This window comes from Mobula birostris, chromosome 21, assembly GCF_030028105.1.
Source record: "Mobula birostris isolate sMobBir1 chromosome 21, sMobBir1.hap1, whole genome shotgun sequence".
NCBI classification, from domain to species: Eukaryota; Metazoa; Chordata; class Chondrichthyes; order Myliobatiformes; family Myliobatidae; genus Mobula; species Mobula birostris.
In genome coordinates, this window is record NC_092390.1 from 51,315,812 (window position 1) to 51,338,817 (window position 23,006).

Here is a 23,006-nt window from a genome sequence, read left to right on the forward strand (position 1 = left end):
ACAAGGGCCACGGTACTCTGTACGTCAGTGATAATAAAACTGATACCAATTTGGAAGCCAGTTATTTGTCTGCCTTCCTCTGTGCTTACCCTTCTTGTGCCTTTGGTTGTGGGTAGACTCATGAGGTACTTCCCCAGTGAGTGGTTGCACCAGGTCCCTGGGCTGCACTCCTGGCATTCACCTATCTGCTCCCCTTCCCAGTCTTACTATCAGCCATCTTAATCAAGGCCATTGATTCACCATCCTGACATTTTGGAGGCCACTCTTTTTCAGGTAACCCAATAGCTTTTGGATCTGATTTCTGACTGATTCCCTGCGGGCTGCTGCTCCAGACAGAAAGCGTCTCTTTAAGATAAGGAGGATGATTACCTTCACGAATCTGGGTCAGTCATAACTGCTGTTGGCAATTCATGATATTGGCTGTATTGTTGACATATGATGCCAATTATGATGGCTGTTCATGCTGCCTTTGTGCAGCAATCATTGTAATTCTTATGCAGCACAAACTTAGTAAATTACCCATATTACAATCAATGAACATTATAATTACTGAATCGTTTTTATGACTACCTAATAAGATCTGCAACGTCTGTGCAATTTGGTCGGTATTCCTTAGTTTTGCTTTCCTTATACATATTGTTGAGTTGTCCTTGGTCAGAGGTAATCAGGTGTAAGACAGTCTAATTGTGTGGCAGACCTGAGTTGGTCTACAGTTCCTATGGTCCCTCTTATAGTGTCCTCCTCTATCCCATTTGGTTATCACATCCACTGCCTCCCAGTTGTTCACATTAGTTCAGTAGAAAGCAAACAGAAGTCTGTTTTAAAGTAATTCTTAGAGGCAACAAAGGAGCATTAAAGATGCAAACAACAGGAATTCTGCAGATGCTGGAAATTCAAGCAACACACATCAAAGTTGCTGGTGAACGCAGCAGGCCAGGCTGCATCTGTAGGAAGAGGTGCAGTCGACGTTTCAGGCCGAGACCCTTCGTCAGGACTGACAATTGGCTATATAGTTGTGATGCCTACAGGGCTTCAGTATTAGGGACAATAGAGGAGCTGTTGTTGCCTACCCTTAACGATTGCAGCCTATTGGTCAGAAAGTCAAGGATCCAGTTGTGGAGACCCGAGGTCTAGGAGTTTGAAAATGGGTGTATGAAAACCTGCCACATCCTGTCATCTACAAAATTACGAGAGGTGATTGATAAGTTCGTGACCTAAGGTAGGAGGAGTCAATTTTAGAAAACCTAGCATATTTATTTTTTAACATAGTCCCCTCCTACAATTACACACTTAGTTCAGCGTTCGTGGAGCATATAGATCTTGGACCTCCATAAAGTGTCCACAGCAGGGGTGATTGATAATTTCGTGGTCTAAGGTAGAAGGAGATGAGTTATACAGCTCTCTTTACATGCACATGCAGTTCAACTCTTTGAGTGATTATGCAGAAAGTTTGAAGTTAATAACATCTCCTTCTACCTTAGGCCACGAACTTATCAATTACCCCTGATGAGTTATTAACCTCAAACTTTCTGTATAATCACTCAGAGATTTGAACTGCATGTTTATGATATTGAAGAAGGTTGTTTTATAGTCTGCTTGATTTTCTAATATATTGACTAGCTATTATCAGAGAATGTATAAAGTATACAACCTGAAATTCTTACTCTTCATAGAGACATTCATGAAACAGGAATGAATGATAGTCACATCAGAACCCCAAAGCATCCCCCATACACAAGCAACAGCAGAAGCATTAATGCTCCCCTTCCCACCATGTGCAGCAGCCTCCCACCATGCAATCAATATCAAAAACACCGCCCAAAGTGTCCTTGATCTACAGTCCATTAAAAACTACCCAGGGACCGACAGTCAGTCTCAGTCTCAGTCAGTCTCAGTCAATCTCAGTCTCTCTCCCTCTCCTCTCCTCTCCTCTCCTCTCCTCTCCTCTCCTCTCCTCTCCTCTCCTCTCCTCTCCTCTCCTCTCCTCTCCTCTCCTCTCCTCCCCTCCCCTCCCCTCTCCTCTCCTCTCCTCTCCTCTCTCTCGTTCTCGTCATCTGCTCTTGTACTTACTTCTCCTAATGTAACAAAACTGTTTAAATATAGGCATGTGTTATATGTCAAACAATTATGTTTACTATTAAATTAAAATTAATAACCTACAATGAAGCTTAATAATTGAAAAATCTGATAATAAATCTTGGCAAATACACTTCCCAAAATTTCTTTTCACGGACTTTGGAAGTTTATCAAATGATAACTAGAGCATTCAGTAACAAAATGATCTATTAAGTACTGAAAGAGATTTCTCACGTAGATGCAATATTTGCAAAACTGAGATAACAAGGACCACATTTAGTGTCAGATCTTTAATCTCGATTAAAGATTAATAATGATGCATATTTCACATTTTTATTGAACATGGCATTTCTCAGCTTCACATGAAAGCATTATAATACCTAATCCCTTGCTTCAATATCTACTTGTATAATTTGCTTCTCTGTATGACTGATGTTCTATCACAGAGTTCGAAGCTGTGACAATTTTTGAAAGAGTGTAAATCCCTTAGATCAATATTGTTGCCTTTTGAAGTACGCTGTGATCTAGACATAATCATCACTGGATGTGACCTCTTCTTTGCATGCCTGGCAGTTAGTACTTGCATTATTACATTATAATGACAAAATAGGTTGCACAATATTATAGACACAATTCTCATGCACATTTATTACAGCTATGGTATTTGTCTGGAAGCTAATTAACATTCTGTTTAAAATATTGCAATAGACATCCCATAGGACAAATTTAAGTAACTTAAATTAAGTTCAGTTGTTAAATAGCATCATACTGTAAGGAGACTTTTTATATCCCAGCAGGTTTTCTTTTACAAATTTCAATTGAAACCATGATTTATGCTGTTGGGATGACTGCAGCGAGCAAGAGCATTATTATACATTTTGGAAGAGCAACAACTTGTCATTACCTATGAGAAACTAGAGATGAGTTATTGTGTATATTATAATCAAATGTGTGCATATAATATGTGCGTTATCTATGAGAAATTCAGATTCAGAATTAGGTTTAATATCACCGGCCTATGTTGTGAAATTTGTTGTCTTTGCAGCAGCAGTACAATGCAATATGTAATAATTAAAAAAGAGAAATTGAATCACATATACGTATATAAGACTATATAGGTACTTAAATAAGTAATGCAAAAGTAAAACAAAATAAGTGAGGTAGTATTCATGGGTTCAATGTCCATTCAGAAATTGATGGCAAGGGGAAGAAGCTGTTCCTGAATTATTTGAGTGTGGTAAACTATATATATAAGTTGTAACTGGGTTACCTGTCTGGACACGCCCCTCTGCTGACTGCTCCTGTGGCTCCTCCCACAGATCCCTGACTAAAGGCGATTGTGTCATTGCTCCTCCTCTCAGTCCAGGACAGATATTCAGCATGGACGAGGTCCCATTTTACTGTTAATAAAAACCTTTCAGTATTTACTCTAGTTCCAGTCTTTTGGAGTAATTGATAGTGCATCACTGAGTGTCTGCCTTCAGGCTCCTGTACCTCCTTCCTGACGGTAGCAATGGGCAGAGGACACTTCCTGGGTGATGGGGATCCTTAATGATGGATGCTACCTTCTTGAGTCATTCAAACTAGAGATGCCTCAGGTGGGAAACTGAAGTATTCATGAGAGGTGATTAATTATTAATGTACTGGAGAAGAAACAACAGAGGATTAGCTGATGATTTTGATAAGGTTCATGCAGGATTTGCCTGCACTAATTATTGACAATTTACATGTAGAAAGCTGAAAACTGCTAATCTTAGATTAGATGGGGCTTTCTTAATCAGACAGAGTTTTTATGCCCATGTAGAATCTTGGTCCTAATGTAAGGTTTCAATGTAAAACATTAACAATTTCTTTCCCATCACAGGTGCTATTTGATCCACTGAGTTCCCCCAGCAGATTGTTTCCTGCTTCATATTTCAGAATCTGCAAGTGTCTTGGATCTCCCCTGATGTGGTTGACTAAAATCTACATTTTCTGTTCTGGTTTGGGTGTGAAAAATCACAGGGTACACTGGTTTAGACCCATAGATTACATGTTAGTTGTATCATTCCTCAATGGGCCAAACCCACATTTTGTAGCAAGAATATGTCTCTTTTGTAGAAAGATGGAATCTTAGAACATTTACCAGTCAGAAGGAAATTATTTGGCCTACTGCACTAATACTGATCATAAAGGAATGCAGACTAGTGTCCCTGCTAGTTCTAAGTCTGTACCATGCAGGAAACTTTTCTACTAAAATGCATCTTAATATGAGCAGCTGGTGCTCATCACAAGTACTGTTACTGATGCCACACAGACAAGCTCTGAAGAGCATTGATAATGGCTGGGGATATCTGTCATGTGAAGACACTGCCCAGAAAAGGGCAATAGCAAACCACTTCTGTTGGAAAAAAATTGCCCAAGAACAATCATGGTCGTGGAAAGTCCATGATCGTCAAGTCATACAACACGGCACATAATGAACGGAGGAGCATCATTGTCATTTGTTACATGCTACATGAACACAGTGTCATGAGAATATGACCTTTGCTTAATACCACAGCAGGAGGAAGAGGAGGAAAATGACGGAGTGCAATAGAGAAACCATCTCTCAGTGTTCCTCCGGTATGTGTCTCACAGCTGAGATTGATTTGATGTCCCCACTCCACCAGCTCAGAGCACAGAGAGACAGTTAATATCCATTGACAGGAAGGACATCGATTTGGATGTGGAATGATATGCAGCAGACAATAACGTCTGTAATGGGGAAATTTATCATGTTTGGTGTCTCCTATGGATCACAGCTGTAAATGTGGAACATCATGAAGTAATTGCACTGGGACAAACTGGAATTGGTCCACCTGCACAGAACCATTTTAATGTGTGCCTATGCACTTCTAGTTTAACTCTTCTGATGGTACTACCCCCTCTGCGCTGAAGTGTGAGTTTTGATTATATGCTTGTCTTATTTTGGGATCCTGATCCTCTTCGTCAGGTAGGAGTCACCTTCACAAATAGAAATAAACAGTATACTTTTGAATATATTTTACATTTAAAGAATGGTTGGAAGAAAGTTTACCTAATTTTTTACATCTTTCCAAAATTTAGTCACATAGTAGCATAGGGAGACCATGGTAAATGATTAGTTTTGATATCCCACAGGTCTGAACTATATCTTTTTGTTCTTCTACAGAATGTCCACCTCTGGGCTTGGAGACATTACGTGTAAATGATGTTCAGCTTCATGCATCCTCCTTCAAGCGTTATGGTTTGGGGGCTCACAGAGGACGATTGAATATCCAGGTATGTACGTAAAGAGAACATTATTGCAGAGAGAGGATATTGGGAGGTTCACAATTTGGGGGAGGAGTGTCAGGTATCTCTTCAGTTTTATCAAATGCTAAATACATAAGAAAGCAGAGAATCAGAATCAAGTTTAATATCACCAGCACGTCATGAAATTTGTTGTCTTTGCAATGTAGTAGTACAATGCTGTACGTAATAGTGGGAAAAAAACATGAATTACAGGAAATTTTTATTAGTTAAATAAGAAGTGCAAAAGTAAAAATTTAAAAATTAGTGAGGCTGTGTTCATGGATTCAATTTCTATTCAGAAATTGGATGGCAGAGAGGAAGAAACTGTTCCTGAATTGTTGAATGTGTGCCTTCAGGCTTTTGTACTTCATTCCTGATGGTAGCAATGAGAGCAAGGCATCACCAGGGTGATGGAGGTCCTTAATGCTGCTTTTTTGAAGCATCACTTCTTGACGATGTCCTGGATACTACAGGGCTAGTGCTCATGATGGAGCCAACTAAGTTTACAACCCTCTGCAGCTTACTTCAATCCTGCACTCCTGCACCCATATCAGATGGTGATGCAGCCAGTTAGAATGCTCTCCGTGGTACATCTGTAGAAGCAATGTCATTTGGCTCCGTTGTGTGTAGGGTTGTTGAACAGTGAAAGTGAACGTGAATAATCGTCATATTGAGATAAAAATAATTGTACTTAATGGGCTACATGGATAGTTCATTATTATGTTTATTCTGGATGAGCAGATGCATTAAAATGCTGAAGGCAATGGTTGCATTATGCCTTTGTAGCAAAGCAGAGAAGATATATAGTTAATTGGCCTCTTGCATGTCATCCTTGGGTTTTTCCATCTGCAAACTCACAAGTACAGCAGTAACAGGAGAAATAAGATAGTAAAGAAATTGTGGTCTGTCGCCAATCCATAAGCAATCAGTTTAGGCCCTGTGAACCAGTCTTCCCTTTCCAATGTCCTGAAGCAATCATTCTTAAGATAGGAGAGCATGTAATTGCAGTTACAGTGTATATTCAGTGCAACAGAATGAGCACAGCAAATCTCTATCCTAAGCAACTCCATAAAATACCTTCTTGTGTTTATATCTTTATCCTGGTGGCTATCCTTATATTTTATTCAGTTGAAATCAGTAGTGTTATTTATTGGAGATATATATATATATTTATATCGCATATTTCATGCATTGAATTAGATTCAAAGTTCAAAATGAATTTATTATCCAAGGAAATATATGTCACCATATACTACCTAGAGATTCATTTTGTTGCAGGCATTCAGAGTAAAAGCAAAGAAATTTAATTGAATCTATGAAAAACACATAAAGACTGACAAACAATGTGGAAAAGAAGACAGCTGCACAAATAAAATTATTTTAAAAAGAAATAAAGAATACTGAGAACAGGAGTTGTTGAGTCTTTGAAAGTGAGTCCATAGGTTGTGGAATCAGTTCAGAGTTCAGGTGAGTGAAGTTATCCATTTTGATCCAGGAGCCTGATTGTTGAAGGGTAATAATTGTTCCTAAACTGGTGGTGTGGCACCTAATGTCACAGCGTGCACTCGCAAGAAGAGAGCTAACTAAAGACACCTTTAAATAATCATAGAATACGGGAAGCACGTGCCAGTCACAATTACCTTGTTAAGGTTAAACCGAAAGCACAAGGCTTAATGGCAGTAGTTAAGATAACAGCTAATAAATACAAGTGATTGAGAAATCTAGAAGATCAATGTTCTACAGCAAGCTGAAGAGGTCTGCAGGGCTCATGACACCTAAGGCTCCCGTACCTGTTTCCGGTATGCATTAGGGAGAAAAGAGCTTGGCCTGGATGGTGGGATTCGTTGATCATGGCTGCAGTATGTCCAACATTTACCCAGAGGAATTTACTTGGATTTTATCAACACTATTTTAGCAAAGGCATTAATCTGTTCAAGTAAATATAAAATGCTTAAAGCATTATGGATTTTACATACAATATGAGGTGAGGACCTCCGTCGGTCAGAGTTGGCCTTGGATATCGTGTCCTAGCTGTCTAGATTCACAAGTTCAGCAGTACAATATGGAAGCTGTTACCCATGGAGCTAGCTTCCCCTCTGCACGCAACTGATGTACCCAAAGGAACGGCAGAGGCCGATACAGTCTGGTGTCATCAGCATCGCAGGAGTTGCCAGTCGACGTTGAACTCAATGTAGAACTGCCTTAGGGACTCCAGCTCCGGATTTTTCCCTCGGGGTTTACTCCCGAAGACTGCCCCATGAGTGGGTATAGCCACAAGGCAGCTGAGGTTTGAGATCAGAGTTTTCCTTCTCCTAGATAAGCTACCAACCTGAAGCACCTTCAATTACTCCAAAAGACTGAGGTTTGGTAAAATACTGAAAGGCTTTTCTTCGCTGTACAATATGACCTCCACAGTGAGTGTCTGCCCCCGGACTGAGGGGGAGGGGCAAGGCGAACACCTTTATACAGGACTCTGTGGGAGGAGCCACAGGGGCAGTCAGCAGAGGGGTGTGTCCAGACAGGTAACCGAGTTACAACATATATACATGGTTTACCACACAACCATGGCTGACAAAGCCCATCTGCCCAAAGCGACTGGTTTTAAGGTGCCAGTTACCCACCTTTGCCCCTTCTCCTGTCTGTAGAAACAGTTCCGCCGGGCTTGGTAGCTAAGCCACATGTGAAGGCCAGGAGTTCGAACTTGTTTGTCAGAGCCTATTTGAGGAACACATCATTGGGAGCATTTAATGGGAGCTTGTTCCCATTACTGCTGTGATGCTGAAGGTGTTAGACCACAACAGGAATGCACTCTGGATGCTTTGTTACACAAAGGATGTTAGATTCATTGAAAAAATGTTGTTAAAATCAATTAATTTGACATTGGGAAAGAAAGGCAAAGTCACAACAAAAACAAATTGTTTGTTTTAAGCTATGAAAGGTAAATATAGAAGTTGTTTTCAGAAGAGGCTGGTGCTTAGATAATAAATAGGAAAGACCCAGATTGGAGGGTCACGAACACCGGAATACTAATTATGTGAGTTACATGCCATAGAGGCAACAAATTTAATGACATTATGTTGGTGATATTAAACCAGATTCTGATACATGTAGGTAGTTCAACATGGTTTAGCTCTGTCAAGGAACCCAGTTCAGCAATGCTGAATGCGTCTTTATCTGGACCTAACTGTGATGGAGGAGTAGGTACAGAATAAAATGGTAAGATAATAAGCCATACTCCAACAAACCAAGATTCATAGCATTGCATCTTAGTAACAGAATCATTAGGCATATATGGAAAGAAACAGCTATTGCACCATTTGAGGTGGGCTTAATTTGACCTATAACAGAGTGAAGTTCAATCTCATGACTATATGAAGAACGCAAACACGAGGAATTCTGCAGATGCTGGAAATTCAAGCAACACACATCAAAGTTGCTGGTGAACACAGCAGGCCAGGCAGCATCTCTAGGAAGAGGTGCAGTCGAGGTTTCGGGCCGAGACCCTTCGTCAGGACTAACTGAAGGAAGAGCTAGTAAGAGATTTGAAAGTGGGAGGGGGAGGGGGAGATCCAGAATGATAGGGGAAGACAGGAGGGGAAGGGATGGAGCCAAGAGCTGGACAGGTGATTGGCAAAAGGGATATGAGAGGATCATGGGACAGGAGGCCCAGGGAGAAGGAAAAGGGGGAGGGGGAGAAAAACCCAGAGGATGGGCAAGGGGTATAATGAGATGGACAGAGGGAGAAAAAGGAGAGAGAGAGGGAGAAAGAACGTGTGTATATAAATAAATAACAGATGGGGTACGGAGGTGGGGTGGGGCATTAGCAGAAGCTAGAGAAGTCAATGTTCATGCCATCAGGTTGGAGGCTACCCAGATGGAATATAAAGTGTTGTTCCTCCAACCTGATGGCATGAACATTGACTTCTCTAACTTCCGCTAATGCCCCACCTCCCCCTCGTACCCCATCTGTTATTTATTTATATATACACATTCTTTCTCTCTCTCTCCTTTTTCTCCCTCTGTCCCTCTGACTATACACCTTGCCCATCCTCTGGGTTTTCGCCCCCTCACCCTTTTCCTTCTCCCTGGGCCTCCTGTCCCATGATCCTCTCATATCCCTTTTGCCAATCAACTGTCCAGCTCTTGGCTCCATCCCTCCCCCTCCTGTCTTCTCCTATCATTTTGGATCTCCCCCTCCCCCTCCCACTTTCAAATCTCTTACTAGCTCTTCCTTCAGTTAGTCCTGATGAAGGGTCTTGGCCCGAAACCTCGACTGTACCTCTTCCTAGAGATGCTGCCTGGCCTGCTGCCTTCACCAGCAGTTTTGATGTGTGTTACTATATGAAGAAGATAGTCACCAAAATGAAGGCAAAACCTAACCCTGCTCACAAACTAGTTGTGGACTGGGCTGGGAATATCACTGCTGTAGGTATCCTTAAATGCCCTGTGGCTGGTTACAGATTACTATTGTAGGTTAGAAAGTGCGAACACAATTTGATAATTGTCTTAGATCTGAAGAATTTTTTTTTGAAATATAAACACTTTACTTTCTTCTTAGCAATTTGCATTAGTCATTAAAGTCAGTGTTGTGTTATTCTTCATATATGCTTGGCAACCCTTCTGAAAAATGATGCTTGCAATCTTATTTCTGTATTAAGAAGAAAATAACTCTTCGAATAGAATGTCATTAATCACCAGGTTATTTATGACCCTGATGTAATTTTGTCTTTTGAGTGTAATTTTTCATTCATGAAGGAGAACATAAAAGACCCAGCAAACAGCTTCTGTTCATCAGTCTCCATTTTAGTTTCCAACGATTTGTGTATAAAATGAAGCATTGGCTGGAAATCCTGCAGTGACGTTAAAGTAAAATATGATGCTAATATTGACTTTGACAGCTCTCACTCATTCTGAAAAGATAACAGAAAAGTCAGTCAGTTTAAAATTTCTGAAAAATTGTGCTGAATTAGTGGAAGGAGCAACCAAGGATTTTTTGTTAAATGATGATGAAATATAGCTTTGTTTGGAGTACAAAGTAGGTGATAGAGCATTTCTGCCTCCTAAGACCATGCAAAGACTTCACTAAACTTTAATGTTGTTGCTAATAAGCAATGGATTTACATTATTTCTTTGTGTGAATTAGGTATCATGGAGTAGCAGTACATCAGGGACTCCCTCAGAGTCTGTGGCATCAAAAAGGTTGGGAACCCCTGATTTACATGGTATTTGACTCATGCCAGCCAGAGGAGAAAGCTGCAGACCATCTAATGCCCCGTCTACACTAGTAAGGTGTTTGACAATAGACAATAGGTGCAGGATTAGGCCATTCGGCCCTTCAAGCCAGCACCGCCATTCACTGTGATCATGACTGATCATCCACAATCAGTATCCAGTTCCTGTCTTATCCCCATAACCTTTGATTCTGCTATCTTTAAGAGCTCTATCCATCTCTTTCTTGAAGGCATCCAGAGACTTGGCCTCCGCAGCCTTCTGGTGCAGAGTATTCCATATATCCACCACTCTCTGGGTGAAAAAGTTTTTCCTCAACTCCGTTCTAAATGGCCTACCCCTTATTCTTAAACTGTGGCCTCTGGTTCTGGACTCACCCATCAGTGGGAACATGCTTCCTGCCTGCAGCATGTCCAATCCCTTAATAATCTTATATGTTTCAATAAGATCCCCTCTCAGCCTTCTAAATTCCAGAGTATACAAGCCCAGTTGCTCCAATCTTTCAACATATGACAGTCCCACCATCCCGCGAATTAACCTTGTGAACCTACGCTGCACTCCCTCAATAGCAAGAATGTCCTTCCTCAAATTTGGAGACCAAAACTGCACAGAGTACTCCAGGTGTGGTCTCTAGTTTGACTCTAGTCTCTGTTGCTTCCTTGCAAAATTTGTTTGTTAGTGAAATTAATGAATGATGTACACTATTCCCATGGCAATGTTCAGGTCCATGGATCAAACTCACCTGATGGCTTTCCAGAACCTAGAAGGCTTAACAGATTTGCGTTCTTGCCCCTACATTTTTTCCTCTGTGCCGGAGAACAAACACGTTGATGCTTGTCATTCCACCACAGAGAGCATAAGATAACAGGAGTGCTAATTCCTACCAGGTGAAATCCAATAAAGTGCTCCATTTTACACCGATGACTCAGAATTTGTAGGCCTTCCTGAGAACAACCTGTGACATTTATGGAATTCTTTTGCCTGTGCTGTTTTCCTTCTTCGTTCGCTCCATTAAGATAAAGAAATCCAAAATCATGTTTTCTCAGCCCAAACTGATCTGTTCCATCGGGACCAGAAAAAAAAGAGAATGACAGCCAAGTAAACACATCAGGTTCTTTTGCAATTTTGATAGCACTGTAGGCAATCACACCACACTACCAAAGGACATTTTCCATGTATAAAATCAGCTGTCTCCGTGTTTTGGTCATTGAATGGTCAGAGTTCACAATCCTAACTCTTCTCCACAGTTAATAACTTGTTAATTCTTCTTATCGAAAACTTGGAATGAGCACAACATACATGGAATCGAGTGGCCTGACAAAATCATTAAGGTATTGTCTAGCTGATAGGGAAGCCATGCTAGCATGGGTACAAATGAACAGAGAGACCAACAGTGACATTGGGGAGCCCTGGTATAACTGGGATCAGTGGTTGGGATCATAAATTTGCACAAAAGTAAAAGAATCAGAATCAGACTGAGAATCTGGTTTCATATCACCCGTGTATATCGTGAAATTTGTTGTTTTGTGGCAGCAGTACAGTGCAATACATAATAATAAAAATTGTAAATTAGTGTCAGAAATATATATATATATATGTGTGTGTGTGTGTTAAATTTAAAAAGTAGTGAGGTAGTTTTCATGAATTCAACGTCATAGAGACATAGAGAGGTACACCACAGAAACAGGCCATTTGACCCATCTACTCCATGCCAAAACTATTTAAACTGCCAACTCCCCTCGACCTGCACCGGGGCATAGCACTCCATACCACTACCATCCATATACCTACCCAAACTTCGCTCAGACATTGAAATCAAGCTCGCATGTATCACTTGTGCTGAACACTCATTCCACGCTCTCATGACCCTCTGAGTGAAGAAGTTTCCCTTCACGTTTCCCCTTAAACTTTTCACCTTTCACTCTTATCTCATGACCTCTGGTTGTAGTGCCACCCCAGCCACAGTGGAACAAGCCTGCTTGTACTTACCCTTCCCATATCCTTCATAATTTTATATACCTCTATCAATTCTCCTCTGAATCTTCTACCTTCCAAGGAATAAAGTCCCAACCTATTCAATCTTTCCTTATAACTCAACATCCTTGCAAATTTACTCTGTACTCTTTCAACCTTATTTACATCTTTTCTGTAGGTAGGTAACAAAACTGCACACAATATTCCAAATTAGGCCTCACCAACATCTTATACAACTTCAAGGTAACATCCCACCTCCTGTGCTCAATATATTGATTTATGAAGGCCAGTGTGCCAAGCGGTTTCTTTAAGGCCCTTCTATTCTTTATGTCCATTCAGAAATCAGATGGCAAGGGGAAGAAGCTGTTCCTGAATTGCTGAATGTGTACCTTCAGGCTCCTGTACCTCCTCCCTGATGGGATGCAATGAGAAGAGGGCATGTCTTAGGTGATGGGGGTCCTTAATGATGGATGCCACCTTTTTGAAAAGGTCCTGGATTCTGGGGAGGCTAGTGCTCGTGATGAAGCTGACTGAGTTTACACCTTTCTGCAGCTTATTTCAATCCTGTGCAGGGTCCCCCAACTCAAAATGATTGAGGCTAATGGAGGTTAATCGCCTCAGCCCCATGATATCACTACAGGCGCTTATCAACATCGTAAGCTGTGCTGTCTTCTGCAGCTTCAACAGTAATATTTCTTCCATCATAAGGTCTGAAGTGGGATGTTCTACAATATTTAAAATCCATTTGTAGCTCCTTAGTAAATGAAGCAATTGATGCCTAAATGTGGAAAGGCCCAAGAAATGTTGTGGCATGGGTCAATAAGCAGCAAGGAGCCACTGTATCGCACTGTATCCTAGTAATGACTATCTCTTACAGGAAAGAAGCTGATCATCTACCCTTGACACTCAAAGGTATCCTGGAGGGTCACTACTGACCAATAACTCAGCCAGATAACATTTATACTAAAGAACAAGTCAGACCCTGGATACGTACCAATGAGTAACTCACCAGCTGACATGCTAGAGCAGGGGTTCCCAACCTCTTTTATACCATGGAGCCTTACCATTAACCAAGAGGTCCGTGGACCCCAGTTTGAGAACTGCCGACCTAGAACGATTTCATAACCTACAAAATAGAGGCCAAGAATGTGATAGAACATTCTCCAAATGTCTGGACGAATGCAGTTCCAGCAGCGTTGGAACCCTGACATCATCTGGGACAAAGCAGTCGCTGCATGTGCATCCAATCCAATATGTAAACTTCCATTTCCCCCCACCTCTGCACAGTGTATCGTTTACAAAGTACATTCAGTAGCCACTTTATTAGGTACACCTAATCAGCCGATCATGTGGCAGCAGCTCAATGGATAAAAACGTGCATATATGGTCAGGAGGTACAGTTGTTCAGACGAAACAACACGATGGGGAAGAACTGTGATCTAAGTACATATGCAGTATACAACCTGAGATTCATCTTCCCTCAGACAGCCACGAACCAGAGGAAACTATGGAGCCCGTTCAAAGAAAAATATCAAATTCCCAATGCACAAAAAAAGAACAAATCAAACAGACAGCAAAAAAAAACCCGAGCAAAAAAACACAGAATATAAAACTCCAACCCCAAAGTTATCGAAAGAGTACAGGCACATTCAGTCCAGCTCAGCTCAGTCCAACCCGGCGCAGTGTCCTCGATGCTTTAATCAGTGAGACTGGCGAGAAATGGAGTAAATCGTGGGTTCACGCACCATCTCCAGGCTTCTTTGCATCCAGGCCACACACTTTGCTCAAAACCTCACCGAACTCCCTTGGAGACAGAAAAGCACCAGATTGCTCAATCAGCCCAAAAACACACCACCAAAATGTAGATCACAGTCTCCAACAGTAACAGAACCACATTTGAAAGAAAAGAAGAAGTTTAAGAAGTGAGAGAAGTAGTTTTGTGAACCATCTGGCGCATTTCTCCTTTGGTCGCATTGTTTTCTGCCATCATCTTCTTCCAGAAGCATAACCTTCCTAATCTTCTTTATGCCACGGACCAATACCATTAAGCAACTACAGACTCCAGGTTGGAACCCCTTCTCTAGGGTTTATAAGGAATGTTGTGAAAAACAAAAAATGTCCAATGAACAGCAGTTCTGAGGCCAAAAACGCCTTGTTGATGAGAGAGGTCAGAGGAAAATGGCCAGACTGGTTCAAGCTGACAGGAAGGCAACTGACTCAAATAACCATACATTACAACAGTGTTGTGCAGAAGAACATCTCTGAAAGCACAACGCATCAAACCTTGAAGTGGATAGGCTACAGCAGCAGAAGACCATGGACATGCACTCGGAGGCCACTTTCTGAGTTACAGGAGGTAGATGGCGTAGATTGCAATAACTTGCCTGATATGTTCCAAACTCTTGACCTCTGCCAGAGACAAGGGCAGCAGGTAGATGGGAATACCACAACATGCAGAATCTCCCTTACCTTGGAAACATATCTGGTTTCCTTCATCAATGACAGGTCTACTCCTGAAACTGAGTACAGACAACACTGTGTGAGTACCTTCAGCAGAAGGACTGTAATGGCTCATCACCACCTTCTCAGGACTAATTATGACTGGTCAAGAATTGTTGTCCTTATTGGCATCCTGTCAATGAATTTAAGACTTGTGATATCTGAGCTCCAAGCTAATATTAGCACTTGGAAGTTAAAATGGGGATGAAATTTGTCTTGCGCTGTAATGAGATAAGCAATAACAAATTGGTTGTTCATTTCATCCCGTTTAAAGATAATGGAAAAGGAAAATGGGTAAAGCATAAAGCAGGTGACCTATTGCTTTCAACTGTTAGGTACTGCTTTCCAAGACTGTTTTCATTCCACTTATCTCCAGGGATAACTTCCCTTTCTCTTTGAACTAAAATTGTCAGTGAAGAAAGATCTGTTTGATACTGCGGGAGAGCAATCAATTCCTGCTGGACAACTTGGCACGTTCAAATCCTGAAACCGCACTAAATCACTGCACATGATTTTACAGCCTCGGTCTGGGGAATTTCAATATGTACTTGACAAAGCATTGCGTCCAACGGAAGCGGCTCCCATGAATTGGACATTGAAACTTGCAATTTTATCTGGTTACATAAGATGATTAGAAAATCATGACTGGCATTGTACAGTTGAAGAATATGTAATCCCAGCAGGCACAGAATAGCTCTGGCAACACTGAAATGGAAACTCTCCTTGGATTTCTATTAGGGAACTTTAGGAATAGCCTTTCTTATATAACCAGATGCTGAAGCAGATATGACCGATTCTATGAAATAAACCATCCCTGGTAATACAGAACTCAATTGGCTGTCTCTATTTTGCTTCTCTTTTCCTCTTGTCATCAGTTTTCCATTTTTATACAATGATATAAACAAATAAAAAGACTACACCTCAGCCACTCCATTCCCCTTCTTATGATGACAAGAGGCCTTGTTATGGACTGCCACTGAACTGTGGGCATCAGGTAAATCCCTCATCACTCCCTGCCTGGAAGCAAAATAAATCAGTTAACTTCTGTGAGCCTGAGTGGAGTTATGACTCAGTAAGGCTGGGGTGTACAATAAAGAGACTGTTTTTGTGGGAGCCTTGAAAGGTCTTTCTTTCTCCTCCTGTAATGCTGACCGTGCAATTTTTGAGCGAATCCGAAGGATGTGCCATGCTTCAACACACAAAATCAACACACTTGGATTTGGAGCCATGCTGTTTGGAGTGAATGATCTGGAGAGGAGAAGATGAGGCAGAGCAGTTCCAATGCCCTTCGAACTAGCCCAGGTGCAAGGGTGGATCACTGTAAGTGCCAAGCCAATTTGGAGAGGTTGAGAAATTTGGCAGAGAAGTCTAGGCCCAAAGTGAATCGCTGGGTGGCATGTTCTAGGCCTGGAGCAATTCACCGTGGCGGAGTCCAGGTCCTAATGCAAAGTATGATCCACTGTTTGGACAACTCAAACGCTTGCCCAGATAGACTGGGAGCTCCTCTCTCTATGACGCTAAGGCTGTGAGACTGCCCTCAGCTGCTGAACTGAATACTGAGGCTTTGGGCCTACCTTGGGGTGCTCAGGGATTTGGATCTCAGTTTGGTTTGGAACACTGTTGTTGTTGCTTGCTCCTATTTTTTTCATGATTTGAGTTTTTTTTCTCTTTCTCTGCACATCGAGGTGTGGTCTTTTTCTTTTTTTAAATTGGGTTCTTTCGGGTTTCTTGATTTACACCTGCCTGTAAGCAGACAAATTTCAAGGCTCTTTGATAATAAATGTTCTTTTAATCTTGAAACTTTGAATCTTTAACTATTGGCGAGGTGCCTCACCACCTGACACAAGAGAAATAATTTTGTGTAGCAGAAGTCCTTACACAGCCAGCAGTTACACATATAGCTTAATCAGGCTACTTTAGGTGAGCAGAGAGCTTGCCTGTACATAGGTATAGCTGGAAACTGGACTTTGGATATTTAAGAATTGGAAAGATGATCCGCAGGACAAAACTGTGATCAATAAGAAATAATTGAAAATCCCCCTGCATCCACTTCCCAGTTACAGAGTGATAATAGCTCCTTTGGCTCCTTGAGTTCGAACTGACCATCCACCACATATTTACATCAATTCTGCGTTAATCCCAATATATTCTTCTTATATTCCCATGATTCTTCCACTCTTTAACACACATGGGACATAATTGGATTAGGGTTCCATGCTTGACACCTATTGATATGGTCATTGTTGCTTTCTTGAACCGAGGAGTAAGGTATAATGCTTGACAAAAGCGATATCAAAGTATATTCTGAAGCTGTAGTGTCCCGAGGAGACAAGGAGCAGCAGTCAATACTGATAACCCTAGTCTTTCTGCCGGATCACAGAGAACAAACATCCCAACTGGGGTAACCCAGCTCCTTTGAGCTTGTAGTATCAGCTATCCAGTGTCATAATCAGCTGAAGTCCAGCAGAATCAGAATCAGGGTTAATATCACTGGCATTTGACATGAAATTTGTTGTTTTGCGACAGCAGTACATTACAATACATAATAATAAAAACTATAAATTATAATAAGAACAATATGTAAAAAAGAAAATTAAATTCTATAATTAGTGCGAAATGAGAGGAAAAAAGTCCTGAGGTAGTGTTCATGGGTTCACTGTCCATTCGAAGTATGATGGTGGAGGGGGAGAAGCTGTTGCTGAAATGTTGAGTGTGTGTCTTCAGGATCCTGTACCACCTCCTTGATGATAGCAATGAGAAGAGGGCATTAACGAAGAGGGGGTCCTTAATGATGGATGCCAACTTTTTGAGGCATGGCCTTTTGAAGGTGTCCTGGATGCTGGGGAGACTGGTGCCCATGATCGAGCTGGCAGAGTTTACAGATTTCTGCAGCTTTTTCCAATCCTTTGCAGTGGCTCCTCCGCTTCAGATGGCAATGCAACCAGTCAGAATGCTCTCCATGCTACATCTGTAGAAACCTGTGAGTGTCATTGGTGACATACCGAGTCTCCTCAAACTTCTAATAACAAAATATAGCTGCTTTCATGCCTTCCTTGTAATTGCATCAATATGTTGGGCCCAGGATAGATCCTGAGAGATGTTGACACCCAGGAATTTGAAACTGCTCACCCTTTCCACTGTGTATCCCTTGATGAGGCCTAGTGCATGTTCTCTCGACTTTCCCTTGCTGAAATCCACAATCATTTCTTTAGTCTTCTTGATGTTGAGTTCAAGGCTGTTGCTGTGACTGCACTCAACCAACTGATCTATCTCGCTCCTGTACACCTCCTCATTATCATCTGAAATTCTGCCAGCAACAGATATGTCACAAGTGACAAATTTACAGAATGTGTTTGAGCTTTGACGGGCCACACAATCATGGGTGTTGAGAGAGTAGAGCAGTGAGCTAAGCACACATTCTTGAGGTGTGGCGGTATTGTTTGTCAGTGAGGAGGAGTTGTTGTTTCTGAACCCCAGGGACTGTGGTCTCCCAGTGAGGAAGTCAGGGATCCAGTTGCAGAGGGAGGTACAGAGACCCAGGTTTTGGAGCTTGTTGATTAGAACTGAGGGTATGATTGCATTGAATGCTGAGGTATAGTCATTAAGCAGCAGCTTGGCATTGGTATTGCTATTGTCCGGGTGATCCAAGGCCAAGTGGAGAGCCAGTGAGACTACATCCAGTAAACCTATTGTGGTGATAGATGAATTGCAGTGGGTCCAGATCCTTGACTAGGCAGGAGTTGATTCTACCATGACCAACCTCTCAGAGCACTTCATCACAGTGGGTGTGAGTGCCGCTAGGCGATAGTCGTTGAGGCATCTCACCCTGCTCTTCTTGGGCATTGGTGTGATTGTCACCCTTTTGAAGCAGATGGGAACTTCTGACTGCAACAATGAGAGATTGAAGATGTCCTTGAACACGCCCAACAGTTGGTAGGCACAGGTTTACAGAGCCCCACCAGGTACACCATCAGGGCCTAACACCTTGTGAGAGTTCACCCTCTTGATAGATGTTCTGGCATCTGCTTCTAAGACAGAGGGTCACCAGATGCTGCAGGGATTCGCACAGGTGTAGTTTTTTTTCTCCCTTTCAAAGTGTGCTTAAAAGGCATTGAGCTCATCTGGGGGTGAGGCATCACTGCCACTCATGATGTTAGGTTTTGCTTTGTAGGAAGTGACGGCCTGCAAACCCTGCCAGAGCTGACATGCATCTAATTCCGTCTCTAACCTCAATCAGAATTGTTTTCTTGCCCTTATAGTAGTCTTCTGTAGGCCATACCTGAACTTCTTGTATATTTCTGGATCACCAGTCTTGGATGCCCTAGATCTAGTACTCACAGACCATGAAAACTCCTGGTTCATCCACAGCATTTTGTTTGGGTACGTCTAGAATATTCTCGAAGGCACACACTCATCCACACGGGCCTTGTTGACGTTGATGACAACTGTAGCGTACTCTTTTAGATTCAAAGATGAATCCCTGAATTGTGTCTATCTAGTCCAACAAGTCAACGCAATCCTGAAGCACTCCTCCACGTCCCTTGACGATAGCTTCTTTGTCCTCACCACTGATGCTGCAATCTTTAGTCTCTGCCTATACGCTGGGAGTAGAAATACAACCAAATGGTCGAACTTTCCAAAATATGGAGGTTAGATAGCATGGTAAGCATTCTTGATGATGGCATAACAGTGGTCAAGTGTATTGACTGCTCTGGTTCCACAGGTGATACTGTATGTTGGTGGTAGTTGTTCAGACACTCCTTCAAGTTGGCCTGGTTGAAATTGCTCACAAAGATAGGGAAGGCATCAGGGTGAACAGTTTCATGCCTGCTCAGCTCCTCCAGTGCCTGCCTGACATTGGCCCGAGGTGGAAAGTACACTGCTATGAGGATGATGGCAGGAAACTCTCTCGCCAGATAAAATGGACAACATTTGACTGCTAGATTTTCGAGGTTGGGTGAGCAGGTCTGAGATAGAACTGGCATGTTTGTGCCCCATGATGAGTTAATCATAAAGCATACTCCATCTGCCCTGCCTTTTAATCTCTGCTGTCGTGTCTTGGCGGAGAATCATGAAGTCATTGGGCTACAGCACTGCATCCGAAATGGAAGAGAATAATCATGTTTCTGTGAAGCAAAGTACACAGCAGACCCTGATGTCTTATCATTGTTCCACATCCACTTTGACTGCTGAAGAAGATGGCACCAGCGAACAACGCAACCAAGGGCGACGTCCTTCAGACAGTTCACGAAGCTACATCTTTAACTTCTTTTTTTCAAGTATGATTCTGCTACTTTTGGAACCTGAGATTTACATTTTAATAGTGTGCTTTTGGGCCAATTGTGCAGTCTGGCACTTCGCTGTCTCCAAGGCAGTTCAGTGAGGTTTTGAGTGGAGTGTGTGGCCTGGAGAAAGAGCGCAAGTCCATGATCGACTCCATTTCTCACCAATCCCACCAATTAAAGCGTTGAGCATGATTGAAATCAACGGGGATGAGTGTAGTAGTCGAGCGCTCTTCAGTGCCATCTGACTGCGTTTAACCGGTCTCCCTGTCTATCTTGCTCTTGCTCGATGATGCCGGAGCCTTAGGCCTTGAATGAGGTTTAATTGATGTGGTTTGTGGATTGGACTCTGCAGTTCATGTTATGATGTGCTTCTGGTTTCTAGTTACTCCTTATTTTATTATTTTTGTGCAATATTGATCAGGGTGGATTGGCTCTGTCGCCTGCAATCAACGACTGGCACATCACTAAATTGAACTGAACTGAGAAAAACTGAATATGCCTGGACTGCTGTGTGGCTCTGTGGTTTGGTGCTTTATATTCTGTGTTTTTCATTAATTTCTTAACATTTGCTTGATTTCTTTTTGCGTGTAGTGTGTTTGATGTTTTCTCTGAATGGGTTCCATGGTGTTTCTTTGTTTCGTGGCTGTCTGTGTGAAGGTGAATTTCAGTAGTATATATTGCATACATATTTTGATAATAAATTAACTTTGAATCTTCAAATTGTACTCTTTTAATTATAATACAATATTAAATAATATCAACATCATTTCTATTTATTTATTTTTGCACAGGCATCATAAAAACATTAACTGCTGAAAAACTTACAAGGATGTTGCCAGTACTTGAGAAACTGATTTATAGGCAAGGTTGAATAAATTAGGACTTTATTCACTGGAGTGCTGGAGAATGAGGGGACATCTTCTAGAGGTATACAAAATGAAGGGTATAGATAGGGTGAGTACTTGGAATCTTTTTCCCCTTTGCTTCCGTGAGGCTAGAACAAGAGGGTGTACAGAAGGCTTAGGGTGAAAGGTGAAATGTTTAAGGGGAATCTGAGGTGAACTTCTTCATGCAGGGGGTGGTGCGAGTGTAGAATGAGCTGCTAGCAGAAGTGATAGATGTGAGTTCAGTTGCAACATTTAAAAGAAGTTTGGAGCGGTACATATATGAGAGAGGTATGGAGGGATATGGCTATGGTTCCAGTGTAGGTCGATGGGACTAGATAGTAGACAAGCTTGGCATGGACTAGATAGGCCTGTTTTCATGGGGGTACTGAGAAGGTCAGGCAGTACCATGGAGAGAGAAACAGAATTAATATTTCAGATCGATGGCTGCCTTTTTTATGACAATAATATTTAATTTCTTACATCGTAGTTATGAAATTTTTGTTTGGCAGATGGATAGAAGTAATAAGTGCAAATCAATTTCATATTCAATTAAGATTCTTTGCAGTTGCAGAAACATTAGCAGAGACATTTTAGTTTCAGATTGAATACCATTTCCAGAGAGTGGTATTGCAGCTTGAAAACTATGTATGGAGTTAGTGCAGAAAGAAATAAAACACATAGTCTTTTGTTCATTTTAAGTAACCATGTATTAAATATTTGTATGTATAAAGGTTTAAATAACATCACGTTAGTAAAATTATATATTTGGATTTACATCCTCAAATCTTTGCTGTTGCATAAACATTGTGGTGTAGCAATCTTGCATTCTTTACACATCATACATTTTCAAGTCAGATTGAATAAATCCAAACTAGTTTCTGTGTGCTGAAGTCATTTTTAACACTCCATAGCAAATGAAGTTGTGTCGGAAAGGTTGCCTTGGGGTGGAATGCAAAATTCTACTTAGGTAATCGCCTGTCCTGCCAGTAGGCATAATCAGATTGATCACAGTAATGTGAAGACAAATAATCATTTCTCCTTAGCTATTCCAGACAAGGGATGTTGTGCTTTCAGATTGGACTCTGAGGTCCTAGTGCTGACCCAGTAAAGGCATACTGGATGGCTAGGTGAACATGAGTTAAACTTATAATCAAGTAGAACTTCTATTTGGCAGGAGTTTTCATTACTTCAGCCTTTCCAAAAGTGACTTAAGGGAAATTATGATGCCTTGTCATTACTGGAATAAAAGAAACTTGTGTATTGATGGGATACCATAAAATTGGGCATTCAAGTGATCATCCATTTTCATCAACACACATCAAAGTTGCTGGTGAATGCAGCAGGCCAAGCAGCATCTGTAGGAAGAGGTGCAGTCGACGTTTCAGGCCGAGACCCTTTGTCAGGACTAACTGAAGGAAGAGTGAGTAAGGGATTTGAAAGTTGGAGGGGGAGGGGGAGATCCAAAATGATAGGAGAAGACAGGAGGGGGAGGGATGGAGCCAAGAGCTGGACAGGTGATAGGCAAAAGGGGATACGAGAGGATCATGGGACAGGAGGTCCGGGAAGAAAGACAAGTGGGGGGGGAGACCCAGAGGATGGGCAAGAGGTATATTCAGAGGGACAGAGGGAGAAAAAGGAGAGTGAGAGAAAGAATGTGTGCATAAAAATAAGTAACAGATGGGGTACGAGGGGGAGGTGGGGCCTAGCGGAAGTTAGAGAAGTCGACGTTCATGCCATCAGGTTGGAGGCTACCCAGACGGAA

At 41.7% G+C, this 23,006-nt stretch overlaps 1 protein-coding gene across 2 annotated transcripts in view; it reads left to right on the forward strand.

Annotated features, from left to right (window-relative positions):
• The window catches only part of cpxm2 (carboxypeptidase X (M14 family), member 2), a 212,292-nt gene that overhangs the window by 37,491 nt on the left and 151,795 nt on the right, over positions 1-23,006 (forward strand). For both annotated transcript variants that reach the window (XM_072239466.1, XM_072239467.1), the window contains exon 3: positions 5,249-5,358. In XM_072239466.1, the coding sequence (XP_072095567.1) occupies positions 5,249-5,358 (110 nt within the window). The remainder of the gene's footprint in view (positions 1-5,248; positions 5,359-23,006) is intronic.